The sequence below is a fragment of the Diachasma alloeum genome, unplaced genomic scaffold (genome assembly GCF_001412515.2).
Source record: "Diachasma alloeum isolate Michigan unplaced genomic scaffold, Dall2.0 Dall_scaffold_00283, whole genome shotgun sequence".
Classification (NCBI taxonomy): Eukaryota; Metazoa; Arthropoda; class Insecta; order Hymenoptera; family Braconidae; genus Diachasma; species Diachasma alloeum.
In genome coordinates this window covers 152,788-173,536 of record NW_021680422.1, presented here as the reverse complement: position 1 = coordinate 173,536, position 20,749 = coordinate 152,788, and the positions used below count along the sequence as shown (strand labels likewise).

The window sequence follows — 20,749 nt, the reverse complement described above, 5'->3', positions numbered from 1 at the left end:
ACTGCTTGTTCGTATGTAACATGATCGAGAGTCTCCCACAGCTGAGACTCCAACGTCTGAGCCCGAAGAAGGTGGAGATCGAGAAGCTGTCTGGAGAGACGGGCCAGGTTCTTCTTAGCCGCCGCTATTCTCTCCTTGACCAATCTCAACGAAGCTTGGCGAAGGATGGCATTTGCCTGCTTCGATGGGACAAGATTCCTCAGATGGAGGAATTTCGGTACCACTTGATGGTCACGGCACTTTTTTAAAAAAGTTAGGGAGCACAGTTGGACGTGTAAGGACTTCCTAAGTNCGTGAGAAACTTGGCCAGATGGTAAGTTGGCGCTCCAATGTTGCTGACAATGGGACGGAGAGAAACAGACTCTTTATGGATTTCGGGGAGTCCATAGAGTCTAGGAGGAAAGGATTCTTTAGGGGTGAGGAATTTCGTCAGGTCAGCCGAGAAACCAGCCTTCCTCAGAAGATCAGCAGTTTTTCGCTCAATTGTACGAGTAGGGTCCTTCCTAAGTTTAACGTAAACTCTGGAGTCACCCAACATCGTACTGAGCTTACCGGAGTAGTCGTCTTCATCCATAACCACCGTGGCATTGCCTTTGTCTGCCGGAAGAATAATCAGATCATTATTCTCCTTTAGACTACGCAGTGCGAGGCGTTCCTCCCTGGTGATATTGTCACCAGGGGGAGTGGCCTTGTGGAGGATGTTAAACAACTGCCTCTGGATCTCATTGCTGGTCTCCTGAGGAAGATGGTAAATCGCTGTCTCGGTACGACTGATGATTTCCTCGGTGGGGATCTTTTTAGGGGCAACAGCGAAGTTGTGTCCTTTCGCCAACCCAGATACTTGTGTTTCACTGAGTTAAAATTTACTCAGATTCTTCACAGTGTGAATGAGGGTTGGGACTTTCTCCTGGGGGATCAGCATCTTGAACTTACCCTTCTGACTCTCCGTTCTCATCTCAGCTGTTCGGACTGCTTGTTCGTATGTAACATGATCGAGAGTCTCCCACAGCTGAGACTCCAACGTCTGAGCCCGAAGAAGGTGGAGATCGAGAAGCTGTCTGGAGAGACGGGCCAGGTTCTTCTTAGCCGCCGCTATTCTCTCCTTGACCAATCTCAACGAAGCTTGGCGAAGGATGGCATTTGCCTGCTTCGATGGGACAAGATTCCTCAGATGGAGGAATTTCGGTACCACTTGATGGTCACGGCACTTTTTTAAAAAAGTTAGGGAGCACAGTTGGACGTGTAAGGACTTCCTAAGTTTGGTGAATAAATTCACCGATCCAAGAATAGCCTCTCCGTGAAGGCGTTTAATCTTAGTTTTGACGCTTTCGCGGCCATGATTAATGAAATCTTTGGCTTCCGGATGGATGCCGCCGCAAGCCCACCCATACAGATAGGTATCCCAATGCTACCTCCCATCACCACCCCTCCCAGAAGAATTCCGTTATTAGCTCTCTAATGTATAGAGCACTGACAATCTCTCAACCCTCCAACGTTGACAGTGAAGTTGAACATCTTGAGTTAGCTCTGACCAAGAATGGATATAACATCCAACAAATTCGGAAGATCAAGCAGAAGCTACAGAGGAAGCTCTCATCTCCCGAAGTGGAGACTAATCCTGAGGAAAACCAGGAAAGACCAAAAGTGGCCCTCCTCCCCTATCTGAGAGGCACAACAGAACGCATAAGTAGAGTACTTGGCAAACATAACATTCGAACGATCTTCCAGCCTCCAAAGAAGATCGGACAGATGCTGCCAAGTGCAAAGGATCCAAGACCACCTCTGAGCACACCAGGAGTGTACAAGATCCCCTGCTCATGCGGGAAAGTGTACATTGGAGAAACCGGGAGGAAGATCAGTACACGAATCAAGGAACACCAGCGGTGCTCCAAATACGGTCACTTAGAACAGTCTGCCCTGGCTGAACCCTGAATGGACACTGGACATACTATCCAGTACGACCAAGCCAGAATGTTGGCCAAATCTCAAGGGTATTTCGAAAGGAAATACCGAGAGGGTTTGGAGATCCATAAAAACCCTAACAACCTCAACAGGGACAGAGGATATCAAGTGAACCGTCCTCCCATTTGGAAAACCGTCCTCCCGGTTTTTAATTGACCAGCTGATCAATTAAAAACATGATTGGCTGACCCCCCGCTTACCCTTCCCCCATCACCACAAGGGAAGGCATATAAGGACTACCCCTAAACATCGGAGCTCAGAATCGGAGCTCATAGCCCTGAAGATGCAGACTGCAATGTTTGCGAAACGTCGGCGCAACGCTGAATCCAAACGCGGCATCCATCCGGAAGCCAAAGATTTCATTAATCATGGCCGCNAAATCTTAACTGGCTGTACACTCTATGCAGCCGTTGGACTTCAAAACATCACATCTAAATCGCGACAGACCCATTAACAAAACGGGCCGTCGGCGCACCCGCAAGTGAACAACAACCTAGACGTGTCCACGTTAAGTTTAAACGCTGTATCAAGGATAATGGTAGCAGACGAGCTTGGTCAAATGGTGGATATGGTAAATGTCAGGGGACTGATCTAATTCAAACATTTCGCTCCACGAGAGATCTGAAACTAGGTTCATCTGTACTAGGTTTTTCACTCATAGGCACAGTATGGCATTGCCTCTTCCAATACAGCGAAAGATCCCAGATAGAATAATCCCACTTAGAATATTCTCCAACAGGGTATACCAGGATTCTCCAAGAGGGAATATTTTCACAGAGGCATGGCTGTGGGAGGATTGGTGGGGTAATATTCCTTAGAATTATTTGTTTCTACGGTTATGTCATATTATAGAGTTTACTGTGTACGTATAGTTCAGTGGCAGAACAGAAAGAAGTGTGACTTCGTATGTACTCGTTGGAGGGCTCCAGGCTCTCGATCTAGTGACACAATGAACAAAGGACACTGAAAAACACAGCAGACCTTTTACGAGTTGGACCGTGACCGCTGAGGTTTTTTTTCTGAGTTAGAATTTCGGAATATTCACTCACAAAGTATTTTTTCACGAATGTAAGAATCACATTGGTCAGAAAATATTTTGTGGGCCATATGATGTAAACTATTGTATGTTACGAGCTCAAAAACCGCGATGTAACCAAGTGAAGTGAGTTGAAGACTGAAATTCAAGTAATTTCTGATAAGACTTTTTCTTATACTCGTAAAGGTATTTTCCTTCGTTTGTTCATTGATTCGTTTCAGCCTCTCTTTATCCTTCTTGCTGATGTTATTTTACAGATTTTACAGATTATTTAAATGCCTCTGATTAGTGATTCGAATCTCGCGAACTATCATGATAAATCATCTCTGCGAGCGAATCAATAGTGAGAGTCAACTAACAAGATTAAGAACTCGGTGATCTCATTGTTTGCCCTGCAAGAGTGGTCAGTTTAGAAACCACTTGGTCCCTCCCACATCTATGTTGCGATCTCGAAAGGTTGACAAGAAAATTTCGAGTAAGAAAATCATCGATGACCCTTCTCATTTTTTCAATGACTGCGGTTTAAAACAAAAAACATGTTAGATAAAAAAAAAATTCCTCGTATTATATTCTCCTCCATAGTAGAATGTATCGTTTAGTAGCGCTTTTCATTGTTAATGCACGCAAAAACATTCATTTAAGATTTTGGGGATATTTAATCACCATCCAAAATCATGTTAATGTTTCAGTAACATTATGCGGAAGGAAGGAGTTTGGGGAATCTCTCATACTCGAGTCCCTACAGAATCAAGACCCGGTAACGTTGCAATTGCGGCTGGAGTCTATGAAGACCCTAGTGCTCTTTTTAAAGGATGGAAAGAGAATCCCATAGATTTCGACTCAACATTCAATCGGAGTACTGCGAGTTGGGCCTGGGGCAGTCCTGATATAGTGCCCATGTTTATTAAAGGTGAAAACAATTTTTGCATATTTTGCATTGCCTTGCAATCATTCTATTTTCTAATTTTGCATGTTAATGGAGTAAAATGGGTTGAAACGTAAAAATACAATGTTTCGCGATTATGTCCGTACATGCGGGTATCGGTGGCTTGAGAACATCTATGTCAGATCGCAAACCACTAACCATCTTACGGTATCACCAATAAGTTCTAAACAACGAAAGCTCAATTACGTATAGTTTAAATTGAGACAGGCCTTTTAGTTGCAATAAACATTCGATTGAATTGGCTGAAGGCCCACATTTGACGCGGCCTGGGTCAAGGGCTGTCAGGGCTCAAGAAAATCTCTTAGTTCACAGATTTTTTCGTTAACTAACAATGTTTTTCCGACTTATCTCAGGGAGTTGGAACGTTGGAAGATCCGAGACTGGAGAAATTCGACAGAAGGAGAGAAGAAATTAGGCAAGAATATTAATAAGTGATTACCCACTGTGTTATGTTGACAATTCGCTGGGTTTATTCAACAGGAACCTTAAAATGTTCTCAGGAATCGACTCTTTTCTACACAGTATAAAATAAATAGAAAAACAATACAAAGTATAATCACACAATATCGCTGCCGGGCGAACAGTGTCATGCGGGCGACTGGTTACCCATTCCCAGGCGCAGACGTTAGCAAAAATCGATACTTTAGGGCATGAACCCATAGTGACGACATAATCACGCTGGACCACCGTCTCAGGTGTCGACGAAATTCAAATCAGAGTGCGTGAATGATGAATTGAATGAATCAAAAATCTTAAATATAATAAATAAATTAATGTTCGACGAATAAATTCAAATAATTTCCTAAAGCAGCTCACAAGATCCCTGATTATTGTCTCAGAGATGACTGAGATTAATTGTCTCAGAGTCCAAAGGGTAACTGCCTAATTCGGCACGCTGACCAGCTGATCGGGCGATGATCGTGAATTTCGGGGCTCACGTGATTGCCTTCAAGTGTTAGCGCAGTTATTATTCGCAATCGCTAATATACCGCCCGTCTCATTCTCCAGTACTTAAAAGGAAGGAGTTTGTAATACGAAACAGTCTCAGAAGGATTAAATAAATCAAAATTTAAGGGGTAGATCCCCAGGGGCGGTTCGCCGCCCGCCATGACGTCTTTCACGGGGAGGGGAATGCACTTCACGATTGGTCGAGTGTATGTTGAAGTGCTCGTCTTCACTTTTACAGCTCTGACTTTGCCGTCCTCTCCTGGATAAGTTTCAATGACGCGGGCTAGAGGCCATTTGCTTGGTGGAGTTGCAAGTTCCATGATGAGAACTACGTCATTAATTCGTAAGTTCTCCTGTTCTGTGCGCCACTTCTGTAGGGTCTGCAACGTGTGGAAATATTCACTCCTCCAGCGACTTTAGAAGTTCTCGTTGAGCTGGTGGTTGAACTACCGACGCGACAATCTGTTCGGGTTTAGTTATAATGTAGAAGATGCTGGGACTGCGTTCAATGGTCTACCGCAGAGGAAGTATCCGGGAGTCGAGGCAACAATGTGTTTAGTATCATCGCGGAGGAGTTCAAGTGGTTTTGAATTCACGTTGCACTCGATTTTACTGAGCAGAATAGTCTATTCCTTGACGGTGGCCGTGCAGTGGTCCAGCAGTCTCTTCGTCAGGTTTTTCACTGACTTTGCTCCTGCTTCCCAGAGTCTGCCAAAATGTGGAGAGCTGGGAGGGATGAGCCACCCCATCCTTCTCATTGCGATGTTAGCTTGCACGTCGGGGTTCTGGTACAATTCGTCTATGACTTCCCTGAGTTCGCGTTTGGCTCTTTGGAAGGTGATGCCATGGTCGCTGTATCCTTGACGGTGGCTGTGCAGTGGCCCAGCAGTCTCTTCATCAGGTTTTTTACTGACTTTGCTCCTGCTTCCCAGAGTCCGCCAAAATGTGGAGAGCTGGGAGGGATGAGCCACTTCATCCTTCCCATTGCGATGTCAGTTTGCACATCGGGGTTCTGGTACAATTCGTCTATGACTTCCTTGAGTTCACGTTTGGCTCCTTGAAAGGTGATGCCACTGTCGCTGTATAAACCCGATGGTAATCCACGACGTAACACAAATCTGCCGAATGCAGGCAAGAATGTCGGTGTTGAATAGGGAACTTGCATAGAGTCCACTTTTCGAATTTTTTTGAATGAATAGAGTCTTTGTAGTCTATGAACCATTCCAGAGTAAAAAGATTTCCGAACGGTGGTCTGGATATTTTGTAATAACTGATTAAAAATGCATAAATTTTGAACGCTTTTTTGGGATCATGACGGCAACTCACCATAATGAAGTTCCCCTTGCGACTACTAGCAGCACTATTGAGTTATTCTAGCCTCTTAAAGTGCGAGACGTTCAACCGAAACAAATCGAGGGGGTTATATTTGAAACAATTATTAAAAGTGGATAAAAAATGTATTGGCACTAACAAATGAAGTTTGTGCTGAAAAATGATTTTCAAAAGGCGTGCTCGGGGAATTTACCTGCGGTAGCCGTAACTATGTTGATAGATTTTATGGGTTTAAATCATTGTCAAAGTGTCGAAAAACGTGGTTGTATAATTTTCCCTGTTGTATTTTTTACATCCTGGTACAAAACTATATTTATAAGGAACTTACATCACTCGATCTGATTTTTCTCACATTTTGGAGCCAAATACATCTAGAGAGTATTTTCCTAGATTTCAGCAGCTGTACTGAACCGCTTGACGGCGTCACAACAATTTTGGCCTCCGGTGTGTTGATGTTACAGGCTTTTGAGAACCTTTGAAAAATGCAATTTTTAAAAGCAAATACAGAATTATGAAACAATTTTCCGTGTGTTTCCTTATCAAATATAAGTTCTTGGAGGAATATATTTGAGGGGAAAAAAACATGCAAGTTCCCTATAGTCCGACACTAATTCCAAATGGATTGGACGAGTAACCATACACACGAAGATGTAGCGCTTGTGTGATTTATGTTCGCGTCTTGGGGTCATGCGAACGTTAACAGGTCGAGCATAGTCTAGCTCAGTGTTGGTAAAAGGTGGAGACGGTGTTACGCGTTCTGGCGGAAGAGCCGACATGATTTTGTGAGGGGGTTTCCCGTCGTATCTAATGCACTTCACGTATTTCTGGATGTGGCCCTTTACAAGGCCTCTTGCATTCAGGACCTAATACTTTTGACTTAGTGCTCAATGTCAGCTGTGGACCTCCGTGTAGTGTCTTTCAGGGAATGTCATCGATGAGGAGGTCCGCGATTCTCACTGCCGGCAAAATTATAAAATGTTTCTCCTTATACAAGACTGATGCTTTTGAAATACGTCCGTTTATTCTCATGCCATTGTTATTCATCCCAGGGTGGAGTGGCATCTGTTTATCCTTAGTTGGAAGTTGCTGATTTGCTTCCAGGAGGCCAATTTGGCTCTGGAACGGCCTCGCTGCGTTTGTCTGATTCAGAAATCATGCCAATTTTTCCATCAACGCATTGAATGAGAGTCGTGGTTGACGTCTTCTTAATGCGTTCAAGAGCTCCAAGCAGTAGGCTGTGATTCGCAGGATCTTCTGCCATGAGGAGATACGGTGATAACTAGGATGTCTCCTAGCTCATAATCACCAAGCGCTTGAGTTTGCCGCGTTGTAGCGCATTCTGTGAGGTTGTCTTTCTCCTTAGCCTTTCTTTGAAGAGTTCGATTGTTGATGGCTTTTTGTTGTGGCCAGTGACTTGCATCAAGTTTTAGCCATTGTGGTCCAGTCCACTAAAGATCATGTGTAACGAGATCTGCAGGCAGCACACTACGAGAGGCACAGTCGGCTGGGATCGATATGGTTGGTACTTGATGCCAGTTTGCTGGTAGGAGTCTCGTCTGAATATCTGATACTCGATTAGTAACAAATGTCGGCCAGTGTGACGCATGTTTTTAGAGCCAAGCGAGTATTAATTGCGAGTCACTCCACACATGGATGGGTAGTTCTTCGAATTCTTCATAGAAAATTGATTCTTCATAGAAAACACATCGTGAACGTCAATGAAACCTACTCTCCGCGGAATATACAGGGTGTCCCATTTGAAACAATGCACCCAAATATCTTCTAAGGGGGGCAAATGACAGGAAATTTTCAGGGACATAAGTTGTAGGGTTCCGAGGAGGACATTTGATGCATACATTTTTTTTAGCTTTCAGGATCATACTTGCAAGCTTAATGAGCTTTTTTTAAAATGGCAATCGCATTTTTTTACCCAATGAAACTTGTTCTCCTTGATGAGTTGTTTTCAAATACCTCGTCATTCAGGTGAACTCCTTCAATTTTACTCAGAGAATGCGACGAAAATGAGTTCTGTTATCAAACTAAAGATTCAGACTTTTTTAGCGTGACCCAGGGTGCACCACGTGGAGGTAAAGTCTGCTCGCATCCCTTCCGCTAAAAAAAAGGAGGAAAAATAGCGCAAACATGTGTAGAAGTTCATGCGCTCATGAGTTCATGAGTTGTTCAATGTTCCCACCGTTAACTTGCAAGCACAACTCAATTCGGCGGCGGGAATTTCCAACAACCCTTCGAAGAACTTGGGGCGTAATGCTTGCAATAGCCTCCCTGATACATCTCTGTAAGTCAACCGGAGTGGTGACTTGTTGTTGGGGTTGTTGTCGTCGAAAAGTTCGTCCTCTCCTACAATTCCTTTCAATGTTCCGAATTACTGCATCTGTGGAGTGACGTCGGCGATTAGGGTACCGTTCTCGATATGTCTGGGCAGCGGCTCGGTAGACTCCGCGGCACTCTCTTAATACGAGTAAAATATCGACAATTTCACTCGCTGAATACATCGTGATGTGTTCAATGAAATTACAGGGGATACTAACTCGATTCTGGTTGAATTGAAACTGTTTCGAATAGCAGAATCCTCGAGGTAATGGGGAATTCTTTGTTATTGTTTACATTCCATAACTACGGTTGGTAAATGGATTAGCANCTGGTTGAATTGAAACTGTTTCGAATAGCAGAATCCTCGAGGTAATGGGGAATTCTTTGTTATTGTTTACATTCCATAACTGCAGTTGGTAAATGGATTAACAGAACAATTACCTACGCCAAGACGCGTCAAGGGTGTGTGAATCTTCAGTTTGATAACAGAACTCATTTTCGTCGCATTCCCCGAGTAAAATCGAAAGAGTTCACATGAATAATGAGGTATTTGAAAACTATTCATCAAGGAGAACAAGTTTCATTAGGGTAAAAAATGCGATTGCCATTTACGAAAAAGCTCCTTGTGCTTGCAGCTTGCAAGTATGATCGTGAAAGCTTAAAAAAATGCATGCATTAAATATACTCCTCGGAACTCTACAACTTATGTCCCTGAAAATTTCCTGTCACTTGCCCCCCTTAGAAGATATTTGGGTGCGTTGTTTCAAATGCGTTGTTTCAAATACACCCTGTATATTTTTTGCATAATTACCTGTGTCTATTCCCCATCTAATAATACGTCAACCATCTGGCTGCTCATCGGCCCGCGATTTTCCACCGGCCAGCTGGGAACAGCACGAGAGCTGGCAACGTTGCTCGTCCAATTTCCACTACGACTCTGGTCGTGCAACAAGCGCAGCTCCGTTCGTCCCTCACCACACCTCATTGAAAAATTGATAAAAAAAGATTTGGTGGCGGCAGAACAGTACAACCGGATTTAATGCCACGAGGACAGATCATTTCAGGAATTACTAAATTGGCATTTCATGATTATTGATATTTTCGCAGTTATCATGAAACAAATGAAAAGGACTGCGCTTTGCTCATAGCGCGACCACTCGAGGATTAAGAGTCAAGCGGAGAATGCTCAATCGATCAAGGGTTAAATGGAAAATGGTGAAGTTACACGATCAAGGATTCAATGTCAAGGGTCAAGCGGGGAATGGTCAAATGATCAAAGGTCACATGTCAAGAATTAAACGGATAAGAATGAAATTGTATCAATTAACCCTCTGACTCGCAAACCGTATGAAACCGTATCGGTGTGATGGCCGCCAATCACAGCGCACCGCGTGATGTGTTAGTGAGAAATGGTCACGTGACTATTCTCTCCCTCCTGTCCGGTCAGGACAGTCATAAGTGTTGCAAAGCTATTGGGGCCTTCTACATATTCTCACGTAATACCTAATAAAAGTTTTGGTAGACAGCCTACCAATAATGAGAGATAAAAAAAAGAGGAAATGTCAGTGATATAGTCAACGCCTAAAAAAAGAAAAAAGAATGAAAATTTATTGAAAGGTATATGTGGAAGTCTTGGTAAATACGTAAAATGAGGAAAGATACTTTCAAATTGTGAAATAAATCCAGATGATTTTTCAGCAAATGAAAAGAAGAAATTGATGAAAAACTAGAACAAAAATGGTTTTCAATTATTGAGAATTATCTAGTGCAATCATTGGTTGAAAATTGAGGTGCAATTCATGACTTGGAGATTGACAGCAATGATATGTTTATTTCAAATTACTTCTTTCATACCTTTTGAAAATGTTTAGATTTGCGACTCATGTATTCAAATGTATGCTTAGTGTTGCGGCACTGTTCGGGCGCTCGCTACTGATCCCCTTCCACCTTGAGCGTCCGGCCCCCATAGGTAATGGGGATAAGATTGCGAGTCAGAGGGTTAAAGTAAAGTTGACATCGTCTCTTCTATTTCACCGATGGTATCTGATTGTGTGTAGACGGGTTGTCAGGCTCTTCTATCTATAAGAAACATTTGAATGTGTATATTAAGAGGTAAATATCTAACACCAAATATTATCTAATGAGACAAATATCAACAGTAAAATATTATGAAACAAATATTGCTGCCAAGTTTATTTTGTGGCAATTTTTCAATCACTGCCATGACTCTTCTCAATGGTAAAAGTGGCAAACAGCTAGACATGGCACGAGAACTCGTTTCAAAACATGAAGCTATTATGTACGATACCTCAAAGGATAACTCATGAATACTCATTACTTTTTTCAATGCAGATTATATTGTGTTATTTCCTCCATGATTTTATTCACATTTATTCACATATCTATGCGCTTATTATCCTCTTCATTTAATCCTTACACGTTTAACAATTCCCCGTTTGACGCTTCTGTTCTCATCTTACTTGAAAAATCCAGTACTATGATTTTTGAAACAGAATTCATACATTTATTTTGGAATAAACTTATTGATCTCTTTTTATCATTATCATTGAATTATCATTATTGTTCAAAGAAATCTTCAGAAATTCTGTGGTGCCATCTACAGACTGGCTGTATGATGAGTCTGGCAACACTGCTAAGGTAGACTGCTGCGGCGTATGCTTGGGTTAACGCGTCACAAAATCCATGTAATTCCAGTTTCAATGTGTCTGGTGTCCACTGGAGATATTGGCTGATGTTGATCTCTTGACTGTTGTGAGTTGAGATTGAAATTTTTTCCATTTTTTGAGAATTACCTCGGGTACTTCGTTATCCCAATCCATCCCAAGGATTCAACCCAAGGGTGCATCATTTCAAATAACTTTACGGTTAAATCCCAAGGATTTAACCGTAGTTCTTGAATGAGGATTTTTACCATGATTGTAGTGGGAGTAAGTCAGCCTACTGGGTCGAAGATCCTGGTAACAGTGGAGAGAATTCCGCCCTTCGTCGCTTTACTCGAGTTGTCCGGGGACACGAAAAAGGTGAAGGTAATTCATCGTGATTCATGTTCCACTGGACTCCAAGGACTTTGACGGTTTCCTTTTGATCAAATTCTGAGGTGGGGTCGCGTGCTAATAGCTCGCGGACTGCTCTGAGGCTCTCAGCGTGGTTAGATGCCCATTCTCTCAGGTTCATTCCACCGAAAAGTAACAATTGTTGTAGCTCGTTTTGGATTTTTCTAGCTTCATCAATTGATGAGGCTCCAGTCAGGACGTCGTCAAAGTAGAAATAACGTTTTAATATAGCGGCAACTCGCGGGGATTTCTGTCGTTCATCTTTGACCAGTTGTTTCAGTCCGCTAGAAAGGGTGTTGGCACAGTTCCATACGTTACTGTTTTTAAGTTGTATGAGCTCACTTCCGTCGTACCCGGTAGTTGCCACAGGATTCAGTGAAGGTGTTGCTCCTCAGGGGATACCAAAATTTGTCGGAAGATCTGCTCGATGTCAGCTCTCAGTATCACTGGGTACATTCTCCACCTTCGAATGACATCGAGGAGATCAGGCAATAACGTGATCATTAAGAGTCGACCCATTGGTGGTGTGCCTGGAGGCATTGAATACAAATCTGATCGGTGATGTTGAGCTGTCTTCTCATAGTACAGCATGATGTGGTAGGTACACTGGCCTCTGGTTTGGATCCGCTTCTATCGGGGATAATTTAATGTGTCCTAAATCTTGGTATTCCATGAGAAATTTGTCATACATTGGTGCAATGGATTAGCGCGGAATCGATTTCTCCGGCTTTCCAGACATTTCTTTGTGATTGGTATCACAGGGAATAGGATTCACCAATCTCTAGAGGTCGTTGACTCTTCAGTGGAAGGTGTACTACGTATCATCCACTCTTCTCTCGCGAATGAGTGTCCTTTAAGTGGTGCTCCACTTTCTGATCCTCTTGATTCAGGCCAATGGGACTAGAGAGCTCCTCTGATTCCCAGAATTTGCGAACTAACTCGTCCATGGGTTCCCTGAATATACAGTGATGAACTGACGGGTGAACCTGTTGCTCTGGGATTCTTGAGGATGTCTGAGGGCATGGGAGTATCGATAAACCTGTTCCTTATAGCGTCCAATAGAATAGTGGGATATAAACCGGCTCCACTGATCACATCGATCTTTCTGTCGTCCTTGGGGTCAGCGCCTGCGAATGCCAGCCCTATGAGATGACTGCATTTCACCTGGGTGAGTTCTCTTCGTGGAACGTATGATATAAGCTTGAGAAGGACGTGAACGATGGTCGCGAGTGATGGCTTCCTTGAATTACACGGTTTGATAGCACATGACACTGCAGTCTTGCAGAACACACAGAGATTATAGGGGAGATCAGCAGGGCCAATGTAAAGTGTGCAACAGCAAAATTCGTAGCGGTGGCGCATGGACTACGATGGAGCGTACGGAACTGTTGGTATGGTAGGGCCCGAGTATAAATTTATCGATAACCGGAAGTGGGTTCTCAATACAGTAGCTCCTCGCATTTTGTAATAATTGTCAGGAATGTAAAATCGAACATATTATAATCAATTGTATACTGAATGCAGAATCTAATGATCTAAAAGTCTTTTCCTTTTTCGTGTATTCACCTGAAACCCGGCCCGAATATTTTTTTTACGGAATTGTTGCTACTGCGAAATTACTATCTATTTTGAAGAAATCCTCCGATTCTACTGTCAGCGTTAGATCTTAATTCTTCAAATATTATTTCATCTCGTCTAACGTCTTAGTAAAAGAATAAAATATTTCAAATTCTGTAGAAAAATGTTTTTTTTTAGTGACAATGCAACTCGTTGAACTGCTATTGGAGAATGGAATAACTACACACACGAAAAAAAATTAATAATAGAAAAAGTTAGTGCTTTCTCTGACCAGTTCTATGGCACTTCTTCTGGAACTTTATTAGAATTCTATTAGAATTTTATTAGAATTCTATTGGAAAAGGGTTTTTCTTTTTTCCGCAATATTCAATCAAATATCGTTCAACTTCCCCATGCGTTTTTAATACATATTTGTTTAGCGAAAAATAGCTACAGATGTTCATTTCTGTACAGAATTTATTGTGATAGGATTTTCTCTATGAAAATTTTTGGGTGTGGACTTTCTAAGTTTTTTTTTCTCAAAAGTGATATCAGAAAGTGATAAAAAATAAAAACAGCGGAAAAGACATAAAAAATTCAGGCACAAGGACTTCTATCAACTATCTGTTAACAAAATGACATGATAAAGTTGCAGAAACTTCTATAGAAATGGCGCAATAAACAAATAGAATTTACCAATAGAATTTCTTAGAGAAAACGGGGTTTTTCTATGAAATTATTTCATGCGTGCATGCAATTTATCAGTCGATATATGAACCATCATGCGATAGAAAAAGACATTCTATCAGAAAAATAGAAGCTGGGATATTTTACAGAAAATTGTGGGTCTTACGCATGAATCAATTCAATATAAAAACACTAGGCCATTCCATTGAAATACTCTCTATATAATTTATTTGGCTTAAATTTTCTACGTTTTTTTTGTTTGTTTTGCTTGAAAGGAAAAAAGACTAATTGAATGAAGAAAAACTTTGAAAATTCGAGCCGAGAAAATTCTATAGAAAATTTTCTATTGAACATTTCGAACACCAACAACTTGTAGAAAGTTCTATAGAAATCCATTAGAGTTGTCTAGCGACATCGCTAGGTTATTCTATTGAATTTTTTCATACATGCTAGTTGACCTAGATGTGCAACTAATGGGGATCGAAGAATAAATGTGCAGTTTTAGGATTAAAAATGATAGCGCTATTAATTATGTACATATTACATATAATTTACTACTGAGAGATTTTCGGAGTCAACATGAGAAAGACTCTTATGTTTCTGGGAGGATTTTCCATCGAAAAAGGATTTTTGATGTATCCTCTCGGATGTCGGTGTTATTACTGAGATAATTACACTTAGAAAGGATCAAATTTACGAATTCCAAGCGAGATTACTATGAGATCCAGAAGCCGTGGCCTATGTAATTTTTGTTCTACATACTTCTTCAATTATTAACCATAGACTGGTCACCATGCGAGGGAATTGCCGCAACACGTCGTTTTATTCACCTTGCCATCGACTGGTTGATCGGAAAAATTTGAGAAAAATTGAATTCGTCAATTGAAGTATCTGGAAAATTCTAGTATTTTTTTTCAATATTGTATCCTTAATTCTGGGAGAAAAATTTTTTTTGCCAACAGGTGAACAATTTTTTCCCGTGTTAAATGAAATTGCCTGTTGCACGACGTTGCTGGGAACTCGCTAAACGCGCCCGGGAAGTGTAGAGTGGATTCGGCAACGCTGGAGCCTAAATATCACGGCGGCACTTTCCCGCGAAGGTGACTAAAGTCGCATTTTCCCGTCAGGTGGCCAGACTAGGGTTAAAGAAAAAACCTCCGTAGATGAGAATTGAAGAACACTGGATTATTCCTAACATCTGGAGAGTTTCTCTCCACCAATAATTGCACTTTGGAAGATTTCTATTTATCTCAACAACGGGGGCTTTGGGAGAAAAAGAAGGGTTTTTCCCCCGAGTTCGTAAAATTTTTCGCGGAAAAAAATTCTTTCGTGATTTTCTTCTACACATATTTATTATTGACACGTACGTCAAAAAATTCATAGAAAATCCCATCGCTGTCGCTGGAAAACTCTATAGTTTTCCAGTGATTCTATTGAATAATTGTGCAGATTTTGTTTTTTTTACTACAGTAATGTTCGATTATATATATTTATTCCCCCCCTGAGTGAGAAAGGAATATGTATCGCGCTCGCTCCCACTCATTGTCGTCTCCGTCGCGTTGGCACGTGCCCGTCCTCCGCCAAACTTCACGAGTGCGAGTGAGAAAGAAAATGGAAAAGAAGGAGAGAGAAAACATTCTAACTCGTTTGAATGGTTGAAACTTTTTCGTTGTTCTCCAGCGATCTACACATAATGGGATTAATTCAATAATAATAGATTAATGAATAAGATCTTTCGCAAATTATTGCGAGATTTAGATGAATGGTTTGCCTCCTTCAGTGACCATAAAAAATTGTCTCCAATCGACAATATCTCCCGATGGAATGGAACGATGTGAATGAATCAAGTATCAATTTGAATCTTTAAAAAATTAATCGAGAGTGAAAAAAAATCCGGGAATTCCACTCTGACATTTCTCTATTGTCTGTATTTACCGAGAAAAAAAAATGTTGTTCTTAGGAATCGATGTGTCTTTTTTAGGCAGTTGCATTTCTGAAATGCAATGAGCAAGCGATGTTAAAATTAAGTCATTTTGTAAAAAATTTCCAGTAACATGATCGTGAAAATCAAAGGAAAGTCTTGAATTCTGGCATGATGTCTGTAGGTTTCAGTAATATTTTCGCGGAAATTCCGGGAACGCTTATTGGGAATTTTTATCGCGTTGCCGTAATACCGAAATTTCAAGGAATTTCGTCATTGCAAATTGAAAATTTCTATAAATTTCAGTCCAATTATATGTGTACGTCCACGTGAAAAGGGCCCATTTTGTCGCATCTAATTTCCGAGATATTCACGTTTTTCTCTCCACTCCATTTATCTCAATGTTAAATTGATTTGTTTATCTTCTATACGGACGTCACATGGAGAAAAATAAATCGGTAAAAGTCTTGCGATCGCAATGGATTTTCAAAAGCGCGGAGTAACTCCTAACGGCTGTCCGGAGGGGCTCCTCCGATTGGAAAATTCATTTCTCCCCCCTCCCTAATTACGATGAAAGAATGAATGCAATATCTATCGATGGGGAATTATATTCGCAATAAATTACAGCGGTTTCATTGCTTAATCTCTATTAGGAGAGGAGGAATGAACTTTCAAAGCGTGCAGTAACTCCGGACAAATTCTTCTCATTCAAAAATTAATTTCTCCCCTTCATAATTGAGATGAAGGAATGAAAACAAAGCCTACCGATCGAGAATTGTATTGTTAATAAATGACATCGGTTTCATTTCTGAATGTCATGTAAGAGCGGAGGAATGAATTTTCAAAAGCGCGGAGTAACCCCGTACGGTACTCCGGCTTCGAGTGAGCGCAGAGGAGCTCCCCCGATTGGAAAATTCATTTCTCACCCCTCCCCCCTTAAGATGACGGAATGAAACTAATGTCGATCGATCGAGAATTAGCGTCTGAAAAAATGACAGCGATTTCATTCCTCAATCTGAAGTAGGAGCGGAGGAATGAATTTTCGAAAGCGCGGACAAACCCCGAACGGTTCTCCGACGTCGAGTGAGCCCGAACAGGCTCCCCGGATTGGAAGATTCATTTCTCTCCCCCCCCCCCTCCTAATTGCGAAGAGGGAATAAAAGCAACATCTATTGATCGAGAACAATATTCTCAATAAATGACAGTGGGTTCATTCCTTAATCTCTATTAGGAGAGGAGGAATGAATTTTCATACCGCGTAGTAACTCTGGACAAGTTCTTCTCATTCAAAAATTAATTTCTCCCCTCCCTAATTGAGATGAAGGAATGAAATCAAAGTCTACAGATTGAGAATTGCACTTTAAATGAATGACATCGGTTTCATTTCGAAATCTCAGTTAGGAACGGAGGAAGGCATTTTCACAAACGCGGAAAAACCCCGAACGGCTCTCCGACCTCGTGCGAGCCCGGAAGGGCTCCCCCGATTGAAAAATTCATTTCTCCCCCCTTAATTAAGATAAAGGAATGAAACCGATGCCAATCGATCGAGAGTTAAATTCTCAATAAATGGCAAAGGTTTCTTCCCTTAATCTCAAGTAGGAGCGGAGGAATGAATTTTCAAAAGCGCGGAGAAACCCCGAACGGCTCGCCGGGGTCAAGTGAGCCCGGGGGGGCTCCCCTGATGTGAAGATTCATTTCTCCCCCCCCCCCTAATTGTGAAAAAGGGATAACAGCAACATCTATCGACCGAGAATTATATTCTCACAAACGACAGCGGTTTCATTCCCTAATCTCTACTAGGAGAGGAGGAATGAATTTTCAAAGCGCGCAGTAACCCCGGACAAGTTCTTGTCATTCAAAAATTAATTTCTCCCCTCCCTAATTGAGATGAAGGAATGAAACCAAAGCTACCGATCGAGAATTGTATTTTCAATAAATGACATTGGTTTCATGGCTTAATCTCAGTTAGGAGTGGAGGAATGAATTTTCAAAAGCGTAGAGTAACCCCGAACGGTTCTCCGGCGTCGAGCGAGCCCGGAGGGGCTCCCCCGATTGGAAAATCCATTTCTCCCCCCCTAATTGAGAGAAAGGAATGAAACCGATGCCGATCGATCGAGAATTAAATTTCTCAATAAATGGCGGCGGTTTCATTCCTTAATCTCAAGTAAGAATGGAGGAATAAATTTTCAAAAGAGCGGAGAAACCCCGAACGGCTCTCCAACGTCGAGTGAACCTGGAAAGGCTCCCCTAAATGGAAGATTCATTTCTCCCCCTCTCCCCCTAATTGTGAAGAAGGAATGAACGTAACAGCTGTCGATCGAGAATTATATTCTCAATAAATGACAGCGGTTTCATTCCATAATCTCTATTAGGATAGGAGAACTGAATTTTCAAAGCGCGCAGTAACTCCGGACAAGTTCTTGTCATTCAAAAATGAATTTCGCTCCTCCCTAATTGAGATGAAGAAATGAAACCAAAGCCTACCGATCGAGAATTGTATTTTCAATAAATGACATCGGTTTCATTGCTTAATCTCAGTTAGAAGCGGAGGAATGGATTTTCAAAAGCGCGGAGAAACCCCGAACGGCTCTCTGACGTCGAGTGAGCTCGGTGGGGCTCCCCCGATTGGAAAACTCATTACTGCCCCCCCCCTCCCGCCCAAAAGAGATTAAGGAATGAAACCACTGTCATTGTTTGAGAATATTATTCTCGATTGATAGATGTTGCCTTCATTCCTTCTTCGCAATGAGAGGGGGAGGGGGAAATGCATTTTCCAATCGGGGTGAGCCCCTCCGGGCTAATTCGACGTCGGAGAGCCGTTCGGGGTTTCTCCGCGAATTTGAAAATTCATTCTTCCGCTCCTACTTGAGATTAAGCAATAAAGCCGCTGTCATTTATTGAGAATTTAATTCTCGAACGATCGGCACCGGTTTCATTCCTTCATCTCAATTAGGGGGGGAGAAATGTATTTTCCAATCGGGGGAACACCTCAGGGCTCACTCGACGCCGGAGAACCGTTCGGGGTTATTCCACGCATTTGAAAATTCATTCCTCCGCTCCTCATTGAAATTAAGAAATGAAACCGATGTCATTTATTAAAAATAGAATTCTCGATCGGTAGGCTTTGGTTTCATTCCTTCATCTCAATTAGGGGGGGGGGGACAAATGAATTTTTCACCGCGGGAGAAACCTTCCCGGGCTCACTCGACGTCTGAGAGCCGTTCGGGGTTTCTCCGCGTTTTTGAAAATTCGTTCCTCCGCTCCTAACTGAGACTAAGAAATGAAACCAATGTCATTTTTTAAAAATATATTTCTCAATCGGTAGGTTTAGGTTTCATTCCTTCATCTCAATTAGGGAGGGGAGAAATTAATTTTTGAATGAGAAGAACTTGTCCAGAGTTACTGCGCGGTATGGAAATTCATTCCTCCTCTCCTAATAGAGATTAAGGAATGAAACCACTGTCATTTATTGAGAATATTATTCTCGATCAATAGATGTTGCTTTCATTCCCTCTTCGCAATTAGGGCGGGGGGGGGGAGAAATGAATCTTCACATCAGGGGAGCCCCTCCGGGCTCACTTGACCCCGGCGAGCCGTTCGGGGTTTCTCCGTGGTTCTGAAAATCCATTTCTCCGCTCCTAACTGAGATTAAACAATGAAACCGATATCATTTATTAAAAATACAATTCTCCATGGGTAGGCTTTGATTTCATTTCTTCATCTTAATTAGGGGGGGGGGGAGAAATGAATTTTCCAATCGGGGGAGCCCCTCCGGGCTCGCTCGACGTCGGAGAACCGTTCCGGGTTCCTCTGTGCTTTTGAAAATTCATTCCTCCGCTCCTAACTGAGATTAAGAAATGAAACCCATGTCATTTATTAAAAATACAATTCTCGAGCGGTAGGCTTCGGTTTCATTCCTTCATCTCAATAACGGAGAGGAGCAATTAATTTTTGAATGACAAGAACTTGTCCGGAGTTACTGCGCGCTTTGAAAATTCATTTCTCCTCTCCTAATAGAGTTTAGGGAATGAAACCGCTGTCATCTATTGAGAATATAATTGTCGATCGACAGCTGTTGCGTTCATTCCTTCTTCACAATTAGGGGGTGAGGGGGAGAAATGAATCTTCCATTCAGGGGAGCCCCTCCAGGCTCACTCGACGCCGGAGAGCCGTTCGGGGTTTCTCCGCGCTTTTGAAAATTCATTCCTGCGCTCCTACTTGAGATTAAGGAATGAAACCGATGTCATTTATTGAGAATTTAATTCTCGATCGATCGGCATGGGCTTCAATCCTTCATCTCAATTAGGGTGGGAGAAATGAATTTTCCAATCGGGGGAGTCCTTCCGAGCTCCCTCGACGTCGGAGAGCCGTACGGGGTTTCTCCGCGCTTTTGAAAATTCATTTCTCCGCTCCTAACAGAAATTAAGAAATGAAACCGATGCCATTTATTAAAAATACAATTCTCGATCGGTAAGCTTTGGTTTCATTCCTTCATCACAAGTAGGGGGGGGGGAGTAATGAATTTTCCAATCGGGCGAGCCCCTGCGGGCTCACTCGATACCAAAGAACCGTTCGGGGTTACTCCGCACATTTGGAAATTCATTCCTCCGCTCCTAACTGCGATTAAGCAATGAAGCCGATGTTTTTTATTAAAAATACAATTCTTGATCGGTAGACTTCGGTTTCATTCCTTCATCTCAATTATGGAGGGGAGAAATTAATTTTTGAATGAGAAGAAGTTATCCGGAGTTACTGCACGCTTTGAAAATGCATTCCTCCTCTCCTAATAGAGATTAAGCAATGAAACCGCTGTAATTTGTTGAGAACTAGGGGGCTTCGCCCCCTGCTCGCTTCGCTCACCAACCCCGGGGGGCTTCGCGCCCCCGCTCGCTTCGCTCGCTCCCCCCCAATCCAACTGTCAGCCCCCCCCACCGCATTTGACCCTGGGACACCCT

The 20,749-nt window shown here is 42.2% G+C and overlaps 1 protein-coding gene across 2 annotated transcripts in view; it reads left to right on the top strand.

The window, feature by feature from the left end:
• LOC107038441 (GPI ethanolamine phosphate transferase 1) overlaps positions 1 to 20,749 on the top strand; it is a 243,145-nt gene that overhangs the window by 153,749 nt on the left and 68,647 nt on the right. For both annotated transcript variants that reach the window (XM_015257535.1, XM_015257534.1), the window contains exon 2: positions 3,688 to 3,908. In XM_015257535.1, the coding sequence (XP_015113021.1) occupies positions 3,688 to 3,908 (221 nt within the window). The remainder of the gene's footprint in view (positions 1 to 3,687; positions 3,909 to 20,749) is intronic.